Source organism: Fukomys damarensis, unplaced genomic scaffold, assembly GCF_012274545.1.
Source record: "Fukomys damarensis isolate Sample0158 unplaced genomic scaffold, DMR_v1.0_HiC HiC_scaffold_16, whole genome shotgun sequence".
Classification (NCBI taxonomy): Eukaryota; Metazoa; Chordata; class Mammalia; order Rodentia; family Bathyergidae; genus Fukomys; species Fukomys damarensis.
Genome location: NW_022900928.1, coordinates 83,565,044 through 83,588,690, shown reverse-complemented (window position 1 = coordinate 83,588,690; position 23,647 = coordinate 83,565,044). Strand labels below are relative to the sequence as shown.

Sequence of the window (23,647 nt, the reverse complement as noted above, 5' to 3'; positions counted from 1 at the left end):
TTCTATAGGTGACACTGGTTTTTTTTTTTTTTTGGATACTGGGGATCGAACTCAGGCCCTTGCGCTTGCATAGGTGAAATTTATGGACAAAATGCATTTTTAAGTAAAAATTTTTAAGCCATCCCCATTCAAAATCTACATGATAGTTTCAAACATTTATAATATCTACTTTAAATGCATGGTAATTTCTTTATCATGAATAACAGTAACCATTTAGCATTAGCTCTGTAAAATGAAGCAGAATCCCATCATGCTGTACAAAACTATGATCAAATAAAGAACTCTTCAGCTTTCACAGCTGCTGTGAAAATGGTCAGAGAAGCTAAAATATAATTTCACAGGAAAATCTAAAATCCTGACTTATTTCTTTTAAAACTATAATCAGCCAGGTGTGATGGTGCATGCCTATAATCCCAGCACTTGGAAGTGGAAGCAAGAGGATTGCAGAGAGCTTGAGGCCAGCCTAGGAAATAATGAATTGAAGGGCAGCCTGGAATACATGAGACCCTGTCTCAAAAAACAAAACAAAACAAAACAAAATCAGAGAAGCAATTTAAATGAAATAACTATGATATAGTGTTCATAGAACCTCAAAACTTATTTTTAGGGGCCGGGGATTTAGCTCAGTGGTTTGGTGGCCTGCCTTGCAAGCGCAAGGACCCGAGTTCAATCCCCGGTACCAAAAAAACAAAACTTATTTTTAAAATTCAAGATCCAGTAAGTGCAGATTATTTTAAGAATTTAAGAAGGAGGCCCAGCATGGTGGTGCATACCTATAATAGCAGCACTAGGGAGGTTGAGGCAGGAGATCACTGTGAGTTTGGGGCCAGCCTAGGCTACACAGTGACCTCAAGACCAGTCTAAAGATAAACTACACGGTGAGATCCAGTCTCAATTAATCAATCAACGGTCAATAAATAGAATTTATGAAGGAAGAATTGGGTAAAATAAAATTATTTTGAACAAAATAGGATATATATGAAGATACAGAACAACAAACAGAAATAATGATCCAGGGCATAGCTGTCAACAATGGTTAACATCTGTTTAAAGACATCCTGGATGCATGGGGCAAAAACAAACCAAAAGGAAAAACATATGGAGTCATAGAAAAGGGTACACATTCAAGCTCCAAGCTTTTAATCCCTGACACAGCAGATAGATGGGAAAACGAGGAGGAAACAGAGGACCTGAGCAGTACTACCACCACCCACTGTGGCAATGGATGTCCAGAGAGCATATGTCTCACAGCAAGAGGCACTCTGGGTAAGATTCTGGCAGGAACCAAGAGGTACAACACCAGGCCACAAAACTAGTCTCAAAGGAAAAGGGCTCAAGTCATATCAAGTATGTTTTCTGAACACTGTATGCTGAAATTAAAACTAGAGATCAAAAAAAAAAAAATCCCCAAACACTGGGAAGTGAAATAACAGAACTTTAATAACTTGTGAATCAAGAAAAATCAGAGAACTTATTAAGGAAATAATAATCAAAAGGGGAACTATCAAAAGGAATACAAATGAAACCACAAGAAGTCAAAATGTAGCTAAAGCAGAATTTAAATAGAACTATATCTAGCTGGGCATGGTGGTGCAGGTTTGTAATACCAGCACTCCAGAGGAAGAGGCAGGAGAGTGGCTGAGTCCAAGGCCAGCCTCGACTACAGTGAGACCTTGTTTCCCAAAATAAAACAAAACAAACAAAAATCAATAAACCTCTTGCCAGACTGAGTGGGAAGGAGAGGGGAGAATACAAACATTACTGTGCTACTAGGAGGGAGACCATGCCTTCTGAGGGGTACACCTCTAGCGCTAAAGAACAGTCCTACCAAAGGTCAGCAATATAAAGGAAATGAATGAATTCCCCGGATGGCAAAAATAACAAAACCCATCAGGAAGAAATAGATAACCTATAGCTCTATGTATGCACTGACAGAACTGAAACATCTTCTTACAAATAAAAGTACAGGCTACTGAGCATATAAGACAAGCTATTCAGATTCTAAGCAAGTCTTTCTGGAAATCCAAGAGGAGGCGACACTCAATTCACCATGCCAGCATTATCACGATACCAAACTAAAAAAAAAAGACACCATAAGAAAACAGAATTACTAGGGGCTGAGGATTTAGCTCAGTGGTTCGGTGGCCTGCCTTGCAAGCACAAGGACCCGAGTTCAATCCCCGGTACCAAAAAAAAAGAAAACAGAATTACTGATCAGTAGCCTTTATAACTAAGATCTAAAAAATGTTAACAATCATAACCAAGTAAGGCTTATTCCTGAATAAAGGTTTGCTAGCAGGTTTTCAAATGCTAACCTTGAAAACCAAAGGTTTTAAGGTTTATTTAACATCTGAGAACCAATGATGTTTTCACCATAGCTACAAACTTGGAAAACTACATAAAGATTTTTATCACCTTTAGTGAATTCAACATTCATTCATGATTACAAATGGGAAGGATTAGAAAGAAACTTCTCAACCAGACAGAAGGCACGTAGGGCAGGGGCCAGGGTTTTCTTGAACCAACCCTGCACCCTGCCAGGCTGAGCAGAGCTAGTAGTTGTGAAAAGTAAGTGAAGGCATCCAGATGGGAATGAGAAGTACAAGTGTGATTACTATCAGACAGCATGACTGTCCCCATGAAAAATCCTAAGATACAAACAGCTACTAGAACTAAGAAGAAGCAAATTTAGGGTCGGGGATTTAGCTCAGTGGTTCTGCCACCTGCCTTGCAAGTTCAAGGTCACAAGTTCAGTCCCTGCACCCCCCCACACCAAAAAAAGAAGAAGCAAGTTTAGCATGGTTTTGAGATCATATCAATACATAAAAAATAATTATATCCTAGTTAAAAAGAGAAAAATGCCATTTCTAATATTGCTAAAAAGTTTGAAAACACTTGGAGATAAGCAAAGATGTATGTGATGTATAATGTACATTAAAAAGTATAAAACACTGGTGAGAGAAGTTAAATACCTACATATATGGAATACAATGTTTCTTTTCTTTTTCTGCTTTTTTGGTACCTGGGATCCAGCTTGGGATCTTGTGCTTGCAAGGCAGGCAGTGGAATCACTGAGCTAAATCCCCCGGACCCTGGAATACAATGTTTCTATAGATTGAAAGATTTCACAATGTTGAGATGTCAATTCCACTCACTTTATCTATAGACTTAATGAAGTTCTCATAAAGATTTTAACAGATTTTATGCATAAACTGACAATCTGATACTAAAACTCACATGGAAATGCAGACTTAGAATCACTAAGACAACTATTAACAAAGTTCCAGCTACTCAAGAGACTGAGGCAGCTGGGGGCTTAGGTTAGCGGCACCACACCTGCCTCACAAGCACAAGGTCCTCAGTTTGATCCCTAGTACAAAAAAAAGAGAGACTGAAGCAGGAGGATTATAAGGCTGGGAGTGTAGCTCAGTGCTAGAGTATTTGCCTAGCATGAGTGACGCCCTGGGTTCCATTTTCGGCACCACAAGCACATAAACATGAAAACAAAGCCTGATCCTAGCATCAGTTGAGTCTAGAATCCGGGCAGAGAGCACCAGTGATGAAGACCGAGGTCCTGACACAGGACAGAGGTTCAGGAAAGTGTGGCAGAAGGCACTCCAGAAGCAGACCCTCACTTGGAGCTCTCTGTCCCCATGGTCACCGAGCTCATTAAAAAGGTACAGCATCAGCTCTTCAACAAATGATGCTGAACAATGGGACAGCTATCTATCTGAGAAAAAGAAAAGAACAATGACTCTTCCCTTATCTTGTAAAGGAAAACTCACTGGACATAGTGAGTTACACCTGAGTTACACCTAAGTGTAAAGTTAGAAACATAACCTCCAGAAGACAGAGAAGACAAAGGCTTAAGAACCAATGGTCTGGCAAATATCTCTTAAATAGGACACAAAGAGGATAAACTAAAAAGAAAAGGGTGATAAACTGAACTGTGTCAAATTTTAAACTTCTGCTTTTCCAAACACATTTTTTGTTGTTTGTTTTTGTGATCCTGGGGCTTGAAACCAGGGAACACTGAACTACAATCCCCATCCCTTTTTGTTTTATTTTTAGGTAGGGTTTTACTAAGTGGCCCAGATGGGCTTTGAACTTGAGATCCTCCTGTCCCAGCCTCCTGAGTAGCAGGGATGACGGACGTGTGCTTCCATGCTTGACTTCACTTGTAAAATGGAAAATCAAGCAGAAATTAATGTAGAAAACACATCCAAAAAAGTAGTTTTTAAGGATATATTAATCTTACAATTTAGCATTAAGAAGATAAGTAACCTAACTCTCCAAAATAGGCAAAGGAATTGAAGACACTTCTCTATAGTGAAGACACAGACGGCAAGTGAACGTATGAAAAGATGCCCTCATCATTAGATCACACTGAGACCACAAGATGCTGCTGTCACCCTCCCAGATGAGGACACACATCAGGGGACACTCGGAACAGCAGAGAGCATAGAACTGACATGTGCTATTTCTTTCCCATGTATGCATATCAGTGATGCAGTTTAATTTATAAAGTACACACAGTGAGAGATGAACAATAAACAGAACAACTTTTTTTTTTGTACTGGGGATCAAACTTGGGACCTTGTGCTTGCCAGGCAGGTGTAGAACCACTATGCTAATTTCCGGGATACAGAACAACTTTTAACAATATGGTACAATAAAAGTGATTGAATGTGGTCTCTCATGTACTCTCAAAATTAGTCTTACTGTGCCAGGTGTGGTGGTGCTCATTTCAAGGCCAGCCTGAATCACACAGGAAGATCCTGTCTCTGTCTGTCTGTCTGTCTGTCTGTCTCTCTCTCTCTCTCTCTCTCACACACATACACACACGCAAATGTCTGACTGTACTGTACTCTGTGTTCTTATAATATGGCCCACAGTTCAGACTAGAACCAACCATGCGTCCATGTGTAAGAAGCTGTAGGTTTGGGTTGCTGTACTTCTTATCCACTAATTGGAATCTTGGCAAGGTGTGCAGAAGGCATCACTGTCATGCACTGTGATGGAGTGTCCCATAGCACCTCCACTTTGGGGACAACCAGTCATGGTATGGAGAAGCTAAATATGCACCAACAGTCTATTCCTAGGCATATGCCCAGACTATGGAATGGAGGGACACTCAAAGACTGAATACTCATAGCAGACTGATTTGGGATGGATCTAGGCAGGAAGAACCCAACCTTTAACAAGCTTTTACTGACAAGTGAATAGATAAACCAGTTGTGGCACATCCATCCCATGTAACACTGCCCAGCAATTAAAAAAGGACAAGCTACTCATATCTGCAACAACACAATAATTACATGAAATAGTGCACGCAAAAAACCCCCACAAACTATAAAATTCCATTTATATAAAATTCCAGGAAATGAGAACAGTGATTTACAGTGGTATAGTATAAGGCAGATCTGAGAGGTGTGTGGAGATGTATGGGGCACAGAAGGAACTTTTTTAAAGGATATATTATCTTGATTGTGATAATGGGTCCATGGGTGTTTGTATGTAGGTCATAATCCAGCAGATTGTACACCTTATATATGGGTAGTTTATAGTAGGTCAATTATATTTCAACAGATCACTGAAAATATACAAACAACATACCTCAACCTCAAGATCTTGCCGTTTGGGGTTGTGAATGAAGAAGGTGAAGTTTTCCTCCCACACAGGTTCACTGGTTTTATAACGAATCTGGAAGAAATATATCAATATCATCTCTCTGACCTTTTCTGTAGCAAAGAGCTACCGATATTGTGCTTACTCATTTAAAATGTTCAGAAGCACAGAACAACTTTAAAACTCTAAGACATATTTACTGAGTATGTGCCCTTATATCAGTAAGTGTGAAAGGCATTAAAAATTGAGAGGTGGTTCAAAGCTTCTGAGTTTGTTGGGGAAGTCAGTGTGCCGTGACAGAGACTTCATCTGCTCAGGGGCCTCAGTGCTTGGCACACCAACACACATGGCCTTTTTAAAGGGTTAACCATTAAATGTAAACAATGGCTTATAACAGAATCAATTCTGAAATACTTTCCCTTAAATCTGGAACGAAAAACATATTATATACTGCAGTAGCAATGTCATCTTTCTGCATGTATGAGTGTGTAGTACTTAGGATTGAACTATATCCCCACTGCTTTTAAGAAACTTTTTATTTTGATACTGGGTCTCACTAAATAGCTAAGTTGCCTAGGCTGGGCTCAAATTTACAATCCTCCTGCGGTACCTCCTAAAATTCTGGGATTACAGACATGTGCCATCATGCCTGGCTCCTGAATTCTTGAAGCTAGCTACATTTGTTGAATTTTATGCACTGCTGGCTTAATATTTATCTTTAAATATTTATGCAGTGCACAAAAGAAATGTGGGGATTTATTTACCCATGAAATCAAGAAAAAGCATATTTGCATGATATTTTTCAACGCTCTTAAGGAGAAAAAAATAAAAACATAAAAAGCAAAGGTCTTGACATCTAATTTACCATAAAACTGAACACTTTCGCTTGCTGGCAACAGGGATAAATATGAGTATGTGAAAAAGTCTCATAAAACCAGGTAAACATCAGTACCTTACCTTACTCTCCTGAGCCTTGTGACCAACTGTTATTTGGACAAGAGGATTTGGGTTGCTGTTTATTTTCTTCTCTGACTATTAAAAAACAAACACAAAAACAGACAAAATAAATAGGGACATTTTAGAAACACAACTTACTAAAAATGATATTAAGACTCATTTCTTTTTACCTATGATACTTCAGATACAGAAAAAGATATCTGGGAACAACTTAAATGGAAAATAATTGCTAAAAAATAATAACTGGAAAATAATTGCTAAGCACATTTGGACCCATAACTGTTTCTACTATGAAACAAATTAAGAAAATTCTATTTGCCTTTCTTTTTTATATAACTTTTTTTTTTTTGTTTCTGTTTTGTTTTGAGATAGGGTCTTGCTATGTAGTTCAGGTTGGCCTTGAATTTGCAGTGATCCTCCTGCCTCAGTCTCCTGAGTGCTGAGATTACAGGCAGGCACCACCATACCTGGCTTTATTTTTTTTGAGATGGAGTATCACTTTGTTGCCCAGGCTGGTCTCAAACTCTTGGATTCAATCTTTTTGTCTCAGCTTCCTAAGTAACCAGAACTACACGCACGTACCACTGTTCTGAGCTACATGTTTGTTTGTTTTTTTTCTCCCAGTGCTTGGGATTGAATCAAGGGCTCGTGCACTGAGTTACATTCCAAGCCTCTTTTGAATCTCTTTATTTTGAGACAAGCCCTTGTTAAGTTGGTAAAATAGGCTCAAACTTGTCATTCTCCTACCTCAGATTCCTAGGGTGCTGGCATTACAGGCATGCACCACTGCACCCAGATTGCACTCTACTTTTAAAAGTTATACTGTATTATTTTTAAGAAAGTTACTTTGGGAAAACTGAATCTTTAAAAACTTTTTAATGTTACTTACAGTTTTCAGTACTTATTAGAATAACAAAATGAATAAAGTATATAGTAAATAGAAACAAAAACATGGGAAAAGACAAAAGTAAAAGAATGGTAGTTCAGAATACTTCTCCAGTTGGAGTAATAATATGCTATAAAGTTTCAGATGCATGGTTTGCATTTTTTAATCTAGCATCCTCCTTTCAAACATAAGCAGCTATCAGACATCAAATCTTGCTTAATAGCTGCTAATGCTAATGAGAAAAGGACTTCTGTTTAGAACTGCATTAATTTAAGCCAATAAAAATTTAATAGTAAGAAGCATTCTTTAGTACAAATAGCTGATAGAAGAAAGCATAATAAAACAAAACAGATATGTGACATGAGGTTTATTTACAACTTAGCCCCACAAGAAGGTGTAGTTAAAAATCTGTTAGTGAAAATTAATTAGATCACAAAATGTTTTTTAGTAAATAATTTTAGAGTCCTCAACACTGCAGCAATAATGGAAATAGGTGTCAAAATCATATGAGTATTGAAAAAGTATTACTAGCCCAAACCTACTGTGATAATCTATTTCTGGTTCATCTTTCTGATGTGAATGAATTCTGTAAAATGAAATAAATACTGTTAAAAAAATATCCAAGGCTATAGGCTACTGTGGCAAAACCACTGATTTTTCTCTTGAATTTTCTTTCTCTTCCTTTGATGTTGGAACCCCTAAGTTTTAGCTATGGATAATTAGCTGTGAATAAAGTTCCTCCACCACCATGCCCTGCAGTCAGCATGGAGTAATGAGTTCTGGCCTTGAAGGAGGGCCTGCACCATGCCTGCCCCATCCAGGGTAGGAATGCAGACAGCAATGCAGAGCCAAGGCCATGGACTCCTGTCTTGCTTAAATCACTGCATCTGTGAATATGTGCTTGGTTTGGGGCATTGTGCAGTAGTGAGACAGTTCTTAACACCAATTTATTTTATCGCATTAACCAATTTATTTTCTTTTATACATACGTGTACATGACAAGGTAAAAAAAAAAAAATCTATGTTTATCCTAACTCTAAAAATTCTCTCAGCAAACACTATCAAATTTATAATCTTTCTCCATCTTTCCTCCATTTTTTTTTTCTCCTTTGTGGTGCTGGGGATTGAACTCAGAGCTTTTGCACTAAGCTATATCCTCAGCCTTATCCCCCAACCCCCTGCTTTTAATTTTTAATTTTGAAGTAGCATCTCATTAGATCACTAAATTGCTCAGGATGGGCTTGAACTTGTGATTCTCCTGTCTCAGCCTCCCAAAATGTTTGGATTACAGGCATGTGCCATAACACTTGGCTTTATAATCTGTTTTAGTGGTACAGAAAATAATGGTATATCTTAAAATGGATGACTTTAGATTATATAAAGTAAGGCTAAATCACTGTTTTCTACCATGACATAATATTCAAAATGTCTCAGCACAAGTCAAAGGCACAAAATATAATGAAATTATAAACTTTCCAGTCAGACTGTCTTGAATTCAAATCTCAGTTCTTTACCTCTCCATTACTGGGACATACATGTTTTGTCACCTGCATTTGTGTTTCCATCTGTAGAAGGGATGATATAATTTCCAGAATCTCAGTGTTAGGCTTCAATGTGCCAATACAGTAACATGACAATTATAACATATCCATTTTCCTGCCTAAAGCACTTTTATTTGCATTATTTTAATTTGCTCAGTAGTCCCATGGAGAAGATAGGACTTCCACTCTATAAAAAAAGAGTGAATTAAGTGTCCCCAAAGGGCAAATGGAGGAGCAGTCTGACTTCAGAGGCTTCTGGCTGACACTGCTCTCACTGGCAGGTGTCAGAGAACAAAGGATGGTGCCGGCCCAGTGCTGGCAAGTCCTCCAGCTCCGGGTGCACAGGTGCAGGCTGTATGCCTGCTGACAAGCGCTCACAGGCTCGACCCAAGGATGGAAAAGGGCTAACACAGAGCACAGCAGGAAGCAGTCCTTTCTCCTCTTCCTTCACTGTTCTCAGGGATACCATTAAAAATCATTCCTGTTTTGCTGGAAATTTTCTTAACAAAATTACATTTAAAAATCCCTTCCCCCAACTATTTAATCCTAAATGTTCAGAGAAATTGGAGGAAAAAAATAGTAAGACATTTTTAAGTCATAGAAAACTTTTGACAATTTAATCAGAAAAGGCACACTAATGTTGTGTTTTAGGTAGTGGAGCTGAGTTTTCAATACACCTCATTTAATCAGATTTAAAGTTGTAGAATGATCTATCACCCAAACCCACAGTACCAAAGCTGTGAGGCTGACTCAAGAGAGGCCGCTACTTAACATATTGGAAGAGGTGACTTCTTACACGTGTATTCATGGTTTGCAAGGTATATCTTTATATCACAGATCACCATTTCACAAACTCAAATCCAAATAAGGCCAAGAGGAAAGAATCTGATTTATCATATTGCAGCTTACCAAATTCATCTTCAAATCATCAATTCTTGGATAAACAAGTGGGATGTCCCCCACCAGACAAGTTACTGCGTCAGGGTGGAAGGAGTTTGCCACACGTGTGAGCGTTAGACACCATCTCTTTCAATATGTCTGGACTGACACTGCAACCTTGAGGGAACACTGCGTTTACCTTGAACGCTCTCTGAACCGCAGCCTTCTTCAAGACACGAGGGTTAAAGCCTAATGGGTTACTCTTTCAGGTCAGAAGAAAACGAATACACCAAGGGTTAATAAAACATGCACTGAGGAGTTTATGTAAGGTTAATGACATGAAATCTCATGAGAATAAACCAAAACAATTAAACAAAATTTCCAAGAATTACACAAGCAACCATTAAATTCCTTATGCCCAAGATCTTATCTTAGAGTGAATCTTTAATCTAGAAACATCCAAACACATTTCCTTATGTTCAATAATCTTTTTCTCCCCATCACCCTTATCCTTTGGGATTTGAAAAATGCAGGAATGAGGCTTTAGGAAAGGGCTCTGTTTATTATCCTTTGCCAAGTAAATCCCTGAAAGCATCACAACTGGTAGCCTTATATGCTACACACTTGCAGCCTCGGAGCTGTCATTCTCAAGTGTCAGATGTCACAGGTACCTTTTCCTGAAGCTCACCCTGGGTACAGCTGAGCCAAATGTGCTTGTTCTTCAAACATGCATCAAACACAGGGAAACAAGGAAGGCAGTGTAGTGTGAGGACAGGTGTGTATAAGGAGCCAAGTGAGGCCAGAGAATTGCGTAGCCTGGAGTGAGACAGACCTGGACCCTGAAATTTTTGGGCTGATGTCCAGGTCAGAGGCTCAAAAGTCAGGCACCCTGCACCCTAGCCTCTCATCATCAATGGGGCAATAGCACATGCTCTTTATTGTTTAAATGACAGCCAAAGTAACCTGCACAAAGCATCTCCACCCCTGAAGGTCTGCACAGTGGTAGCTAATATAGAGCTTCATTGTTATCTTTAAGGTAGGTACCACAAATATTGCTCCTCTCAGATAAACTCCACATACAGCATTATGAGCCTATGAACTTGATAAGATGACAGCTCATTGACCCTGTAGCTCTCTCAGTGTGCTCTGTGTTGTCTGCGTTTCCTGGTCTGGATGATTCAATGAGACACATGTGCAAATGCCTCAGAGCCCTGCCTGGATATTGGAAAGTGCTCTGAAGATTGAGTTACTACACAAGTCCACGGTTCTAATACTGCCACCACAGCCAGAGAATATCTTCACTGTTCATGCCTGAAGGTCAAGTACTGACTTGATCAAAAGAATGATGAGGGCAAAGATCTAAGCATCTATAGTCTAAAGAGGTCATTGCTAAGTATAGAGGAAAGTCCTGCTATTTTGTTTTTTCACTTGGGGATCTGGGTGGTGTGGAAACTGAAGGTATTTGTGCAAGTGGGAAGTTAGATAGCCATGGGCAGGCAGCCATCCAAAACTTTACTGATGCAGCCAGGCCTCCACCTGTCAGAATGGGCTGAGAAAATGGATCTGACTTTATACTGGAAACTGGTGGGTAACAAGAAAATGTTTGTATCTATTTCACAGAACACTTTATGTGGTTCATATATTCCAATCATAAAGTGCAATGTGACTTTGATGATACAGGAGGAAAGTTAATTTTGAGAATCCAGCAGTGTCTGTCATATGCTATATACACAAAGTAATTTGAAAATCTGAAACAAAGTCATAACTCTTTCCTTTCCCCAAAGGAAGCAGTTGTAGACTGGGAAAAGTTATTTAGAAAAGCTGCTGGGGAGAGACTATCAGAATTTACAGGGAAGCACGATCCTGTCATTTGTACTAGTTTATGATGACATTTTCCATGAAGAAATTCAGAAGCAGAAAATCATTTCCTTGAAAAAATGGAAATAAAGTGTTTGTAAGTGGGGAGGGTAGGAGGGGGTGAAGGGAGGGCAGGGATGAGGGGAAAAAAATGAGAACCAAGGCCTGTCATGTAAAGGTACAAGACCCCAATGATGAATGTAACTGTACTGTATACCTAAAATGTACCAATAAACTCAATGAGAGAAAAAAAATCATTTTCTTAAAAAAATAATAGAATATGTTGTATTATACCACTGCCTGGCTTAAACAGTGTGAGGGGACAGAACCCAGGAGGCCTGGCCCCACTTAGTACTAGTATGAATGATAGCTCACCTACCCTCCTGGGTCTTGATCTTCCTCAGCTATAAAATGGGGTAAAGAGGGCTGGGGATTTAGCTTAGTGGTACTGCCGCCTGCTTCACAAGTAACCGAGTTCGATCCTGAGTATCAAAAGGGGGGGGATACCTATTCCATTCCCTCTTTTGAGAAATACTATACAAACAGACTGAGAATGCTTGCAGAAAGCTTTTGAAAACATAAATGAAAACTACAAATTGCCAGGCATGGTGGTGCATGCCTACAATCCCAGCACTTGGGAGGCTGAGCCAGTTCAAGGTCATCCTGGGCTACACAGTTAGTTTCAGGCCAGCGTGAAGTATACAGTAAGACCCTGTCTCAAAAAACAAAAAGAAAAAAGAAAACTCCAAATCTGCAGAGCACCATCACTAGAACATTCAATGGGCAAATGGACTTTGGGAATCTCAGTAATTATTGAAGTAAACCTAAAAGTAATTTTCTAGACTAATGAGTCTGAGATCCCTAGAATCCCAGAGCAAGTGAGACAAGCCACCAACTGAGAATATCCAGCACAGGTCCAGGAATGATGGTCCTAGACATGAACATGGGGAACACAACACGTTCCTTATAAAATCAGAGTAAACAGTGTTCCATGTTCTACTCCAGAAAGTGAAGTTCCCTAAAGCAAGCTGGATCACAAGTGCAATTGGTTTCTGTTGCTATAGAGTCCGTTCTTAAGAGACCTGGGAGAAGGCAGGCTTTCACCAGGATGGTGACTCCTGTCCTCCCATGACTGTGTACATGGGCTGAAAGAAAGAGAAGTCTAACACTGCTGTGTTAGGTCAGCAGAAAAATGCAGACTCAGGAAAGTGTCATGAAAGCTTACGAAAAGATTTTACATCTCACAGTCAGAAGAAACTACAAGAAATCAATGTTAACATTATGTCTTCTTTCTCTTCAGAGGAAATTTTACTTTTTTCTGGGCCAGTAGCAGCTGTGGAATCTCAAGTTAGTTCACTCAGGTCAGATGCACTCACCAATTTTATAGCAGTGTTATATTTTAAAAAACCAGCACAGAGTAAACACAAGTAACTAAGACCATGCAACGAAATGCGCACAGCATGCACACCATTCCACATGAGCAGACTGCATGAAGTTCCAGGCCACACTCTCGCAGTTTCCACCCAAGAAAAGAAGGAACGCTGAAGGACTCACAAATAGTGCTCTATAGACTGAGGTAGTATTTTCACAAAATACTAATCCCGACGCTCGCCTCTCTTTTAATTAGCCACACCCAAAGTTTCCCTCGTAGATACTCTTAGGAAAGTGGAGATAGAGGAGAAAGCAAAGAATGGTGGATTGTGGTCAATGCACATGCACAAAAGCACAGGAAGTTGGGTGCAGAGGCAGTCAAAGGATCCTGCTGTAGGGATTGATAGGGACCCCCACACCCAACAGGGCAGTGGCTCTGCAGGATCCTTTGCCTCTGATGGCCACAGCACACTTCATCCACAAAGTGCCCTTGTAACAGAGGGTCAATCAGTACATTTACTTTGCTTCTTATTGCTATGTGGCATTACTCAAATTTCAAGTCAGTGTGACAAAATACTTCTACCAACTGGCCAAATCCTGTCCTGCAAGTTTACCAACTCTATTCAATAAATGCACTTCAATCGGGCACTGTGAAACATTATAACATTACAATATTTTGAAACAAACATTATTGTGATCCGAAGCAGAAAGTCTTAATGTATGAGAAATTCTGTAGAAAGGTTAAATAATAATTAGGTGACTTTTCCCAATTTGAAATTACAGCAGAGCAACAGATTAGATTAAAAGACTGGCCAAAGGTTAATGTAAATTCTTTCAGAGAAATGTAAGAATTTAAGAAGTTAAAATTGGTGAAGAAGACTTACTGAAAGAAATAATACAATTATAAACATATTACATAAATAAAAAGTTTAATTATATCCTCCTAGCATGAAAAAAATTAATTCTCAGTCATATTTTAATTATTAGCTTTAAGTAAAAAGTACTGATGCATAAATCATACTTATTTCATTTTAGAGCAAAACCCAGATAAATCAATAATTTTCAAAACTTGAAAGTTGCTAAATGAAACAATTTTAAGACACATAAAGAAATGGTTTATCCATGGTAAGTGGAACTATAATGGGTGAAACAATTAGCATTCAAATGTTGAAAAGGGAAAATCAAGTGATTCATAGCTTTCTTGTCTGGAAACACTACTTATTCACAAATGCACTCACATGGATGGACCCACTGATGTAGAATTATGCAATAGGCTATCTTGAGGACAGAATTTCACACTGATAGTGTATTCTTTATATGTTTTTTTGTTTTTTTGAGACAGGGTCTCACTATGCAGTTCAGGCTGGCCTTGAACTCACTATGTGGTCCAGGCTGGCCTCAAACTCCCAGCAATCCTGCCTCAGCTTCCCAGTGCTGGGTATAGGTGTGCACCACGATATCCGGCTTTATAGCCATATGCATTCTTTCAACAAAAGTGGCCATTAACAGTGAAATAAAGAATCACTACTTGGTGAAAAAGAACATTAGCACTCAAAAAAATGATCAGATAATGTAACACAGTGATGACAACACTGTCATACAGAGTGGTGTTTTAAGAAACTACAGTGGAAGATCACACTGCTAGCATGATTGAAACAACAGATTTAATTTCTCCAAGGCTGTAGCTATTAACTATAAAACTGTATTTTATATTTTTTTTCCCCAAAAGCAAAACAATTCTGATGCAAACAAACAAAAGCATATGTTTTCAGGTTATAAAACATTTTGTTTGACAGTAGATTACTCAGATGTCACTCTTTTTTTTTTTTCTGCTTGAGTACTCTGATACCTGAGGGCTCGGCACACTTGTTTAGTGGCATCAACATGCCAACCTGATTCCTCAGAACTGCCAGGACATTGAGGTTCATGCTGTAGTATCCAGCTACATTTTACCTACAGTTAGGATAAGTTTGCAGTTTGTAATCAGAATTGCTTCATTTTATTCCCATTCCAACTAGAGAAAATTGCCACCTTTTGGCAACTAAATTTTAATAACTAGAGATAAAAATCATGTACAAAGCAAATGCCAATTTATGTCTTTCTGCTGCTGTGTTTACAGTGGAAGCACAGTGAAAACACAGCCAGACAAGACTTACTGAGGTGACTCATGGAAGCTGAACAAAGCAGTGGTTAGCAAGCAAGATCTGCTGCCAGGAGAAAAAAGCTAGCATTGTGTTACCTACCGGAAGGTTTCTTGCTGAATCCAAATACAAGATCAGCAGCGCAGAAGAAAGACCATCATTGGCTTGATCTTTGTCAGCTCTGATGTCTGTCAGCACCTAGGGGAAGAAAAAGCCTTAGTGAGCATGTATCCACATGACAGTATGCTATTTCTATCTGACTGTATTCTTTCTATTGTGCTCAAGAAACAAGAAAAGTAATGAATGAAGCATCCAATTTATACAACAGACTGAGAACTGAAATAGTAAATGTCTTTTAGGTGACAAGAGTATTACAACTCAATTAAAAAGACCACTAAGGTGACTTATGGCTCTCCAAAGCCCTGCACGGAGCAAGCACAAAATTTGAAGATCTCATAAAATAGGTGTAATGATCTCTATTTTTTTCATTTTTTTAAATTCTGTCATGATAGCCAGGAATAGTGGCACACATCTGCAATTTCAGCATTCTGAGAGTCTGGGGCAAGTGCATCACAAGTTTGAGCCCAGTCTAGGCAACTTAGTGAAACCTTGCCTCAAAATAAAACATCAAAAATAAAAGGGCTGGGCTGGGAATGTAACTCAATGGCACCATGCCTGCCAGTGACCTTGCAGGCACAAGGTGCTGAGTTTGATCCCTAGTACCACTAAACAAACAAACAAACAAACAAATAAATGGGCTGGGGAGTTAGCTCAGTGGCACTGTGCCTACTGTGCAAGGTCCTGAATTCGAACCCTGGTACAGCAAAAAATAAAATAAATAAATAAATAAATAAATAGGGCTCAGGATATAGCTCAATATGAAGCTATCTCCTGGGTGCAATCCCCAGCAATGAAAGAAAAAATCTTTAATGTATCCCAACAAGACACTAAGTGACTTAAAACAATAATCAAAATTACTTGCATAATTTAAAAAAAAATCAAGTAACAGGTCAGGGATTTGGCTCAGTGGTGCCACTGCCTGCCTTGAAAGCACAAGGTCCTGAGTTCAATCCTGAGTACCAAAAAAAAAAATCAGACAGCAACACAATCTGAGACATATCCCAAGGGTCAGAAGGGTTGGCCCGTTCAGCAGACACTATGCACACCTTGTCAAGATGTGAGGCATCCGGCAGCAAGGTGAGCCACTCTAGCTTCAGGTGCAGCTTTCCTCTGGGAACCTCATCCAGAGTGAACCACTAAAGAGAAAGTGTGGAAGCTTAGAACTTCGTTCTCCTGAATCAAAACTGCACATTAAACCTCATCTCTATAAATGCTGCAAGTTCTCACTGCAAGCAGTGAACGTTCTCAACAATGGCTGTAATGAACACGCCACATAAGCTCTGTGCTCTGAATGCTGGTGACCTGCTGCTTTAAGATGACAGGGAGGGATGGGGCTGGCCAAAGCACATTGCTCCAGGACTAGAAAAGCCTTCTGCGCATGGATGCACATGGAATTTAGAGGCCAAGAGATATACAGTGAGTATCAGTATTGAGCAAATTAATATATTTGTGTCATTCATCACTATATGCCAATTAGTAAAATAATATATAGTAGTTTCGCCTCAGGCCCCCAAATAGTCAGTGGTGAAAAGGGAATACTCCAGGCCAGGCTTTATCTATTCTGTCCAATGTTGTGCTCAGCGTCTAGCACCCAATAGGTGCACAAGAAACATTTGACACACAAGTGCTGAGCATAGAACATGCAGCTCTAGAAGCAGCAGTGTCAACACTGATTAGGCTAATTAGGCTTCACTTACTGAAGTCTTACCTCTCTTTTATCTCCTTCCTGTATGATGAAATTTTCCACAATGACATCAGTCTTGTAACCTGAAGTTTTAGTATATGGTAGGTAGGACTCCTAAATTTCTTTTTACTTTGCTATTACTAAAGGCCTATACTCTTCTTAGTATTTGTGAAGAAAATGCTACTCCTATAATATTATCTAGGATCCCTGTACTGGGTGGCAGCAGTAATTTACAACTCCTTTGCTTATTAAATAAACCACACTCAGAGAACTTACTTCATCTAAAAGGCGCTCCTTCTCAACTTCAGTAAGGTCAATCATAAGACTACAGGAATAACAACACAGAAAGTTTAGAACATAGACCCTCACTTCTTACAACTGAAATAATCTTAAACATTTGTCTATGAAAAAGTACTCTAAAAAAGCAACAAAATTCTATATAATTTATCAGGAAATAGGCTATTTTCCCCAAAAGTTCCCTCCAACTTATGCCCGAGTGTCAAGAGAAGCAGGAACAAGAGCAGGATTGGATTTCTGTGAGGTCAGAAAATCCAGTTTGGCTCAGCTGAATACAGAGCTATTATAAACTAGCCCTCCTCACAGTGTATTTCACACCAAAAATGTTTAAAAATATTTCATCCTCTTATCTTTCACATTCTCCTTGCTGTTGCCACTCACCACTGTGGACTCAGTTACCCACATACTGAATTAGAACTCCCAGTCCTCTGCAGTGTTGGCTCAAGTCTCACACAGGCATGTCCAAGAGAAAACCTGCTCTAGTTCTCCTGAACAGTCCCACTCTAAGTCACGGATGGCACCAGTCCCATAGGAGCCAGAGTGACTATGATGGAAGATTATACCTGTGCTTTTCTTCAGCATGTCCTGAACTCTGTGCAACTACCTGGATCTTGTTGCACCAAGGATCATCAGGCCCTGGCTGGTCTGTAGCTTGCAACCCACATGTTGACTGTGCTACCTTGCATGTTGATCTGTGCTCATCCTCTTTAAATCGCTCCTGGCTGTGCTGTTCCATTTACACAGCCATGGACTTTGCAGCTAAAACATGTGATGACACTCTGGACGAGGCATAAACCTCTGCAGAGTCTTGCTTTCTTATGCTCTTTTTACTACAATAAATTCAGTTAAATAGTAAAGATTACATTGAGGTGTACCTGTCAAAACTCATTTTCCTTCAGCTCTATTAGTTGTTCAAATGAAGTAAACAAATCTATATTTATTTCTCCCTGTGGTGGCACAATGTAAATTATATTTAAACAAACTAAAAAAGTTTAAAAACCTATCTTTATAATCAAGGACATGTCTGTGAACTCCCTGCACCAGGGTAGGTTCTGCATATAGCAATGCACAGTTGTATTTGACTGATTCTAATTGATTTTGTGAAGGACCTGGATAGTGATCATTGTAACAGACAACCAAGCTAGAAATTTGTCTTCTCTTCAGCATACTATTTTAGTAATAAAAATGTTTTAAGAAATCTAAGTGAAACAAAGGTATCTAAGAACTGTTTAAAATGTATATATATAAATATAATTTTAAACTTGTATTTGTTAATGTGATTAATAGAGGAGTACTCCTGTGCTTTCCCAATAACACAAGGGCTTTTCTTCACCTTCCTAAGAAGTCATCTTTGTCTGGATCTTCATCAAAAAGCTCAATTTCCAATTCTTGTCCAGGGTGCTCATAGACTAAAGCCTAAAAAGAAAAAAATCAATGGTGTGTAGTTAATTTTTACTGATATATCATCTGTTAAGTATGGTCATTACAGCAAGTACACATACTTCTTTTACATATATTTTTCTCTAGCAATAGTTTTTAAAAGCACTTAAAATTTTTTATTGTCAAACCACCCTTGATAACTGGGCCATCTGAAATTCCTGCCATATAGGAACAGTCTTCTGAGCTTGTTTCTAGACATCTGAATTACATCTCAATGGGTCAAGAACAATTCCCCCAAACCAGGCCAAAGATATTACCTACAGCCTGTCCATGGCCTGGGAAGAGTGAAGACAGAGGACACATTACCTGAGCCCTCAAGTGGCTCCACTCAGACAGAAGCCCCAAATAACTGCAAGTCACCCACTTACCACTCAGAACATAGGGAACTGGCCAGACTTAGGCTGAGCAAGGATGGAAGACAGGAGCTGAAGAGGCATGCACTGCATTACTGTTCTGAGGACAACCCTGTCCTTTAAAAACCTGTGCCTTGGAAAAAGGAACTTCTCTACACTGTTGGTGGGAATATAAACTAGTATAACCACCATGGAAATCAGTGTGAAGATTCCTCAAAAGACTAAAATTAGAAATTCCAAGGCCTTGGATTTAGCTCAGTGATTCTGCCACCTGCCTCGCAAGTGCAAGGACCCAAGTTCAATCCCTGGTACCAAAAAGAAAGAAAAAAAATTTCCACTGACCCAGCTATTCTACTTCTGGATATCTTTCCCAAAGAATTAAGAAGATCTATTACAGTGACACATGGACGCCTATGTTTATAATAGCATAATTTGTAATAGCTAAAGGTTGGAAGTGGCCTATGTCTATGAACAGATGAATAGATAAAGAAAATGTATTTACACACAATGGAGTACTACTCCACCAGTACCAGAAGGATAAACCCATCATTTGTAGGAAAATGGATGTACCTTGAAACCATAATATTAAGTAAAATAAATCAGACACACAAGCTGAAATATTGTAATTTCCCTTGTATGAGAACTCCAAGGCATAAATAAAGACCAAAATAAAAGACAGATAATGGGAAGCGAGGAAATACACCTTCCTCAAAGGGGAAGAGGATCAAGAGATGGAGGGGTGAAAAAAGGAATTAAGATATGTTGTATCAACTCCCCACAAGCAACGTAAAAATTATACACTACAAACATACACTAATAAATGATCTGAAAAAAAGAAAGAAAAAATCCCACACATTTTGATCCAGTGGCTTTATGGTGAGGAGATACAAGTGAAGAAAAGCACATGTGCATCACTCTTGTACAGTGCTGTGCACACTGCAGAGTAGTGGGCCTCCCCAGTAGCCCCCTTCAGTGGGGATGTCATCAAACATCCTGTGGGTCTCTGCTCACTGACACAAAGGATGAACAGCAAATGTGAAGTTCACAAAGCAGTGCAATCTCAGTTCTGCATGTGTCTGTGCATTAGTGGCCACACAAAACAGTTCAAAATTAGGATAAGAAAGGCCATTCATATTATGAAAAATATTTTGCCACCTTGATAGCAATTCACCTTGACAGCAATATACAAGTATGGTTTACAAATCACATGTGTTCATATAACAAGAATGTTACATGGTAGGGAGAAAAGGTACAGTATCTTTTAGAAGATGGAAAATTAAACCAAAGAAAACTTAAATGATGGCCTAAATCTATGGCACTCTTGTGGGATAGACCTGGAACTGAAAGCTGACACCACCCCAACGCAGTGCACCACTTACCTCGTACACCTCGTTCCACTTTGGACTGAGGTTCTCTTTGATGACCTTGCTTTGGAAGATTTGGTTGCCCACACGGATAATTCCATAGGGGTCTGATTTTCCCTTGACCAGGCCCTTGAGATAAGTATCTTTACCCTGAAGATCCTGAGCTTCAATGAAATGTATCCTCAGAACACCCTGAAAGAAGGGCAAACATTTAGACCACTCAGAGACTCACTTATGGAGGATGGGAGACACCTGTGTATCTGACCCTATCCTAAGAAACGGGGGTTAAAGGATAGGAAAGACTTTGCTGTCAAGCAGCATGTGTCCCAGCAGGACAGCATTGGTGTGACAGGTCAGGAGATGAGTACTATGAAAGATCACAATATCTGCGTGATGCTAACTAGACTGAAGGACAGACACCTCAGCAAAGACAGAGGTAGCTACATAAATACCCATAGAGCCCATGGCAAGGGACATGCAGGGAACGAGTCACGTGACACCCCAAAGCCCATGACACAGGGAACACTGAGCACAGAGGTCAAAGCATGGTAGTGTGCTCAGCTCCAGGAAGCCACAACACAGCTCAAGTAGATGTCCAAAACGTCCCATGGTGTAGTCCTCAGTAGTGGTAGCTAATGTGGTATGATGTGTCAGGCCTGCTACTAAGTGCTTAATATGCCACTCAGTTTTTTGAACAATTCTATGAAATACTGTCAAGAGATCTGTTTTGTGAGGAGAAAACTAAAATATGTATGTATTACTCATTAACTTTAAAAACAAGTCCTTTTTTACAAATAAAATAAACATTTACTCCTACTTTCATGGCAAACAAAGGTGGTAGAGGCCAGCAGGTTAGCATCCTACCCCTCAAACTATTAAAAAATCAGCACAGGAAGACTAGCATCCCTATAGGTGAACATACTTGAAGCTGGGTAAGTTGGACCACACCTCTAATCTCAGCTACTTGGGAGGCTGGGGCAGCAGGACTGCAAATTCAAGGCTAGCCTGGACGATGTAGTGAGACCTTGCCTCAAAATTATTTTTTTAAAAAATGAAAAAAAAAAATAATGTAAGAGAGAGCCGGGGATATAGCTCAATGGTAGAAAGGTTGCCTAGCATGTGTGAAGCCACAGATTCACTCTCTAGCACCACAAAAATAAATAAGCCCAAGTCTATTTTAGCACTCTTTGAGGCTAGCTGAGGCAGCAGAATCACAAATTTGAGCCCAGCCCACACAACCTAGCAACTTGGCGAGACCCTGTCTGGGGGGAAAAAGTTTTAAAAGGGCTAGGGATGTAGCTCAACGTGAAAGCCGTAGCTTCAATCCTCAGTATTAAATAAAAAATAAATGTTCTTTTTGTTTATATTTTTGTATGAGTAAAGCTGAAATGATCTGGCTATATATATCTTTTATCAATGCTGGCTTTTAAGCCCCTAGAGTTACGGGTGGCTGGACCCAGGGCTCACTGTACTCAGGGCACAGAAGGCCCACATGACAAAGGGGCATGAAGTGTCCTACCTGTGAGGGTAAGGCCTGCATCCTCAGGATGACTCCTGAGTTAGGGAAAAAAAAAGACATTCTCTTCTAATAGGTAGTATCACATTAAATCTATTTAATGCCAACAATATAATTCAGACATCAAATTAAAAAGTGTTACTCTTTAAAAAAATGTGAAGATGTAGCTTATGCATGGCTGTCCATCTGTGTACTGAGACCTAATTTAATCGTAAAGAGTAAAAGCTATTTCCACTTCAGGAAATAAAAACAAAGACAATATGCCTGCTGAAATAGCATAGACTTGGCTCCCACTTCAGTGTGCCTCAACATTCTAGCCCTTGCTGGCAATAGAAGCAAATCCTGTTCCTGGTGGCAAGCCTTTACGGGCTGAGCACAGAGGGACTCCAACATGTGCAAACTTACAGATGTGGAAGCTGAGGCCCCATTATATGAGTGCCTCTCTGTCACTTTCCTTGTTAAATGACTCCAGAGGTGACCACATTTCAAAGTCTGAGAGAAAACTTACACACAAATCCTATTAAAATTCTCATGGTGTCAGCAGTCTCACCTGGCTTGATACTAAGAACTGCCACATTTTAATAAAAACACAAACAGTATGTGCCTTCTGAAATAAACAGGCTGTGTGCTCACAGCTATCATCATCACGACTTGCAGAAGCATTTTCAGAATCAGCCCTACCAAAACCCAGAGGAATGCGGCCAAGGCTTAAGAACCACCCCACACTGTGGGGGCAAAGGCAATGAGCAGCAGGACCATGGCTAATACTGCACTGAGATGCTGTCAGGAGAAACACAAGATGTTACAGAATCCCTGCATAATGCCCACACAGTTGAAATGGTGCTCGGTATGTTTTCCAGTATCACTAGATGCTACAGCACACTTACCTTTGGTATAGGAAACCGCAACTGAGCTATCTGAACTTCACTGACAAGAGGAACAGTGATTCGATTGGGAAGCACCAGATAGTTTGATATTATATCCAAGATGATAGTATCAGATAAGCCACTGTGAGTTGGGAAGTAAAACACAAAATAAAAAAACAGACATCAATACTTGCTGTCATCTTTAACAACAAACATACCACAAACATGACATTCATTTACAGAATACTGTAGTTGTTTGAATTATCAAAAACAGTATTTAAAGCCAGCAATCTTTTCTTCTGATATTGGAAATGGAACCCAGGGCCTTCACACGGACTTACATCCCCAGCCCTTTTTAAAATTTTAAGACAGGCTTCAATTTATTATTTTCCTGCCTCTGCCTCCCACAGTACTGGGATTACAGGCTGGTATTTCAGTATTTCAGCTCAATACTACTAAGGTTAGAGGTAGAATGTTTTTTTTTTTGTACTGGGGATTGAACTCAGGACCTTGCACTTGCAAGGCAGGTGCAGTGCTGCCATGTTAAATCCCAGGCCCATCGAGGTAAAATTTATCCTTACAACACAAAGTAAATTTCTAGCCACATTTGATAGTTTCCTAAATAATTTTTCACTCACTCCTCAAAACTTCACCATAGATTTAACATTGAAGAACTAAGATTATTTTTAAAAACATATTTCAAACATATGTAAAAGTGCAGAGAATACTATAACAACCATTAACCCA

The 23,647-nt window shown here is 39.4% G+C and overlaps 1 protein-coding gene across 3 annotated transcripts in view; it reads right to left on the bottom strand.

Moving 5' to 3' along the window:
• Esyt2 (extended synaptotagmin 2) overlaps positions 1 to 23,647 on the bottom strand; it is a 78,673-nt gene that overhangs the window by 9,702 nt on the left and 45,324 nt on the right. For 2 of the 3 annotated variants that reach the window (XM_010641689.3, XM_033764440.1), the window contains 9 exons: positions 22,922 to 23,042; positions 20,534 to 20,710; positions 18,695 to 18,777; positions 17,341 to 17,389; positions 16,427 to 16,516; positions 15,363 to 15,458; positions 10,091 to 10,153; positions 6,586 to 6,660; positions 5,617 to 5,703 (listed from right to left, as the gene is read on the bottom strand). In XM_010641689.3, coding sequence (XP_010639991.1) covers positions 5,617 to 5,703; positions 6,586 to 6,660; positions 10,091 to 10,153; positions 15,363 to 15,458; positions 16,427 to 16,516; positions 17,341 to 17,389; positions 18,695 to 18,777; positions 20,534 to 20,710; positions 22,922 to 23,042 — 841 coding nt within the window. The remainder of the gene's footprint in view (positions 1 to 5,616; positions 5,704 to 6,585; positions 6,661 to 10,090; positions 10,154 to 15,362; positions 15,459 to 16,426; positions 16,517 to 17,340; positions 17,390 to 18,694; positions 18,778 to 20,533; positions 20,711 to 22,921; positions 23,043 to 23,647) is intronic. The other variant, XM_010641698.3, reaches the window with a different exon arrangement.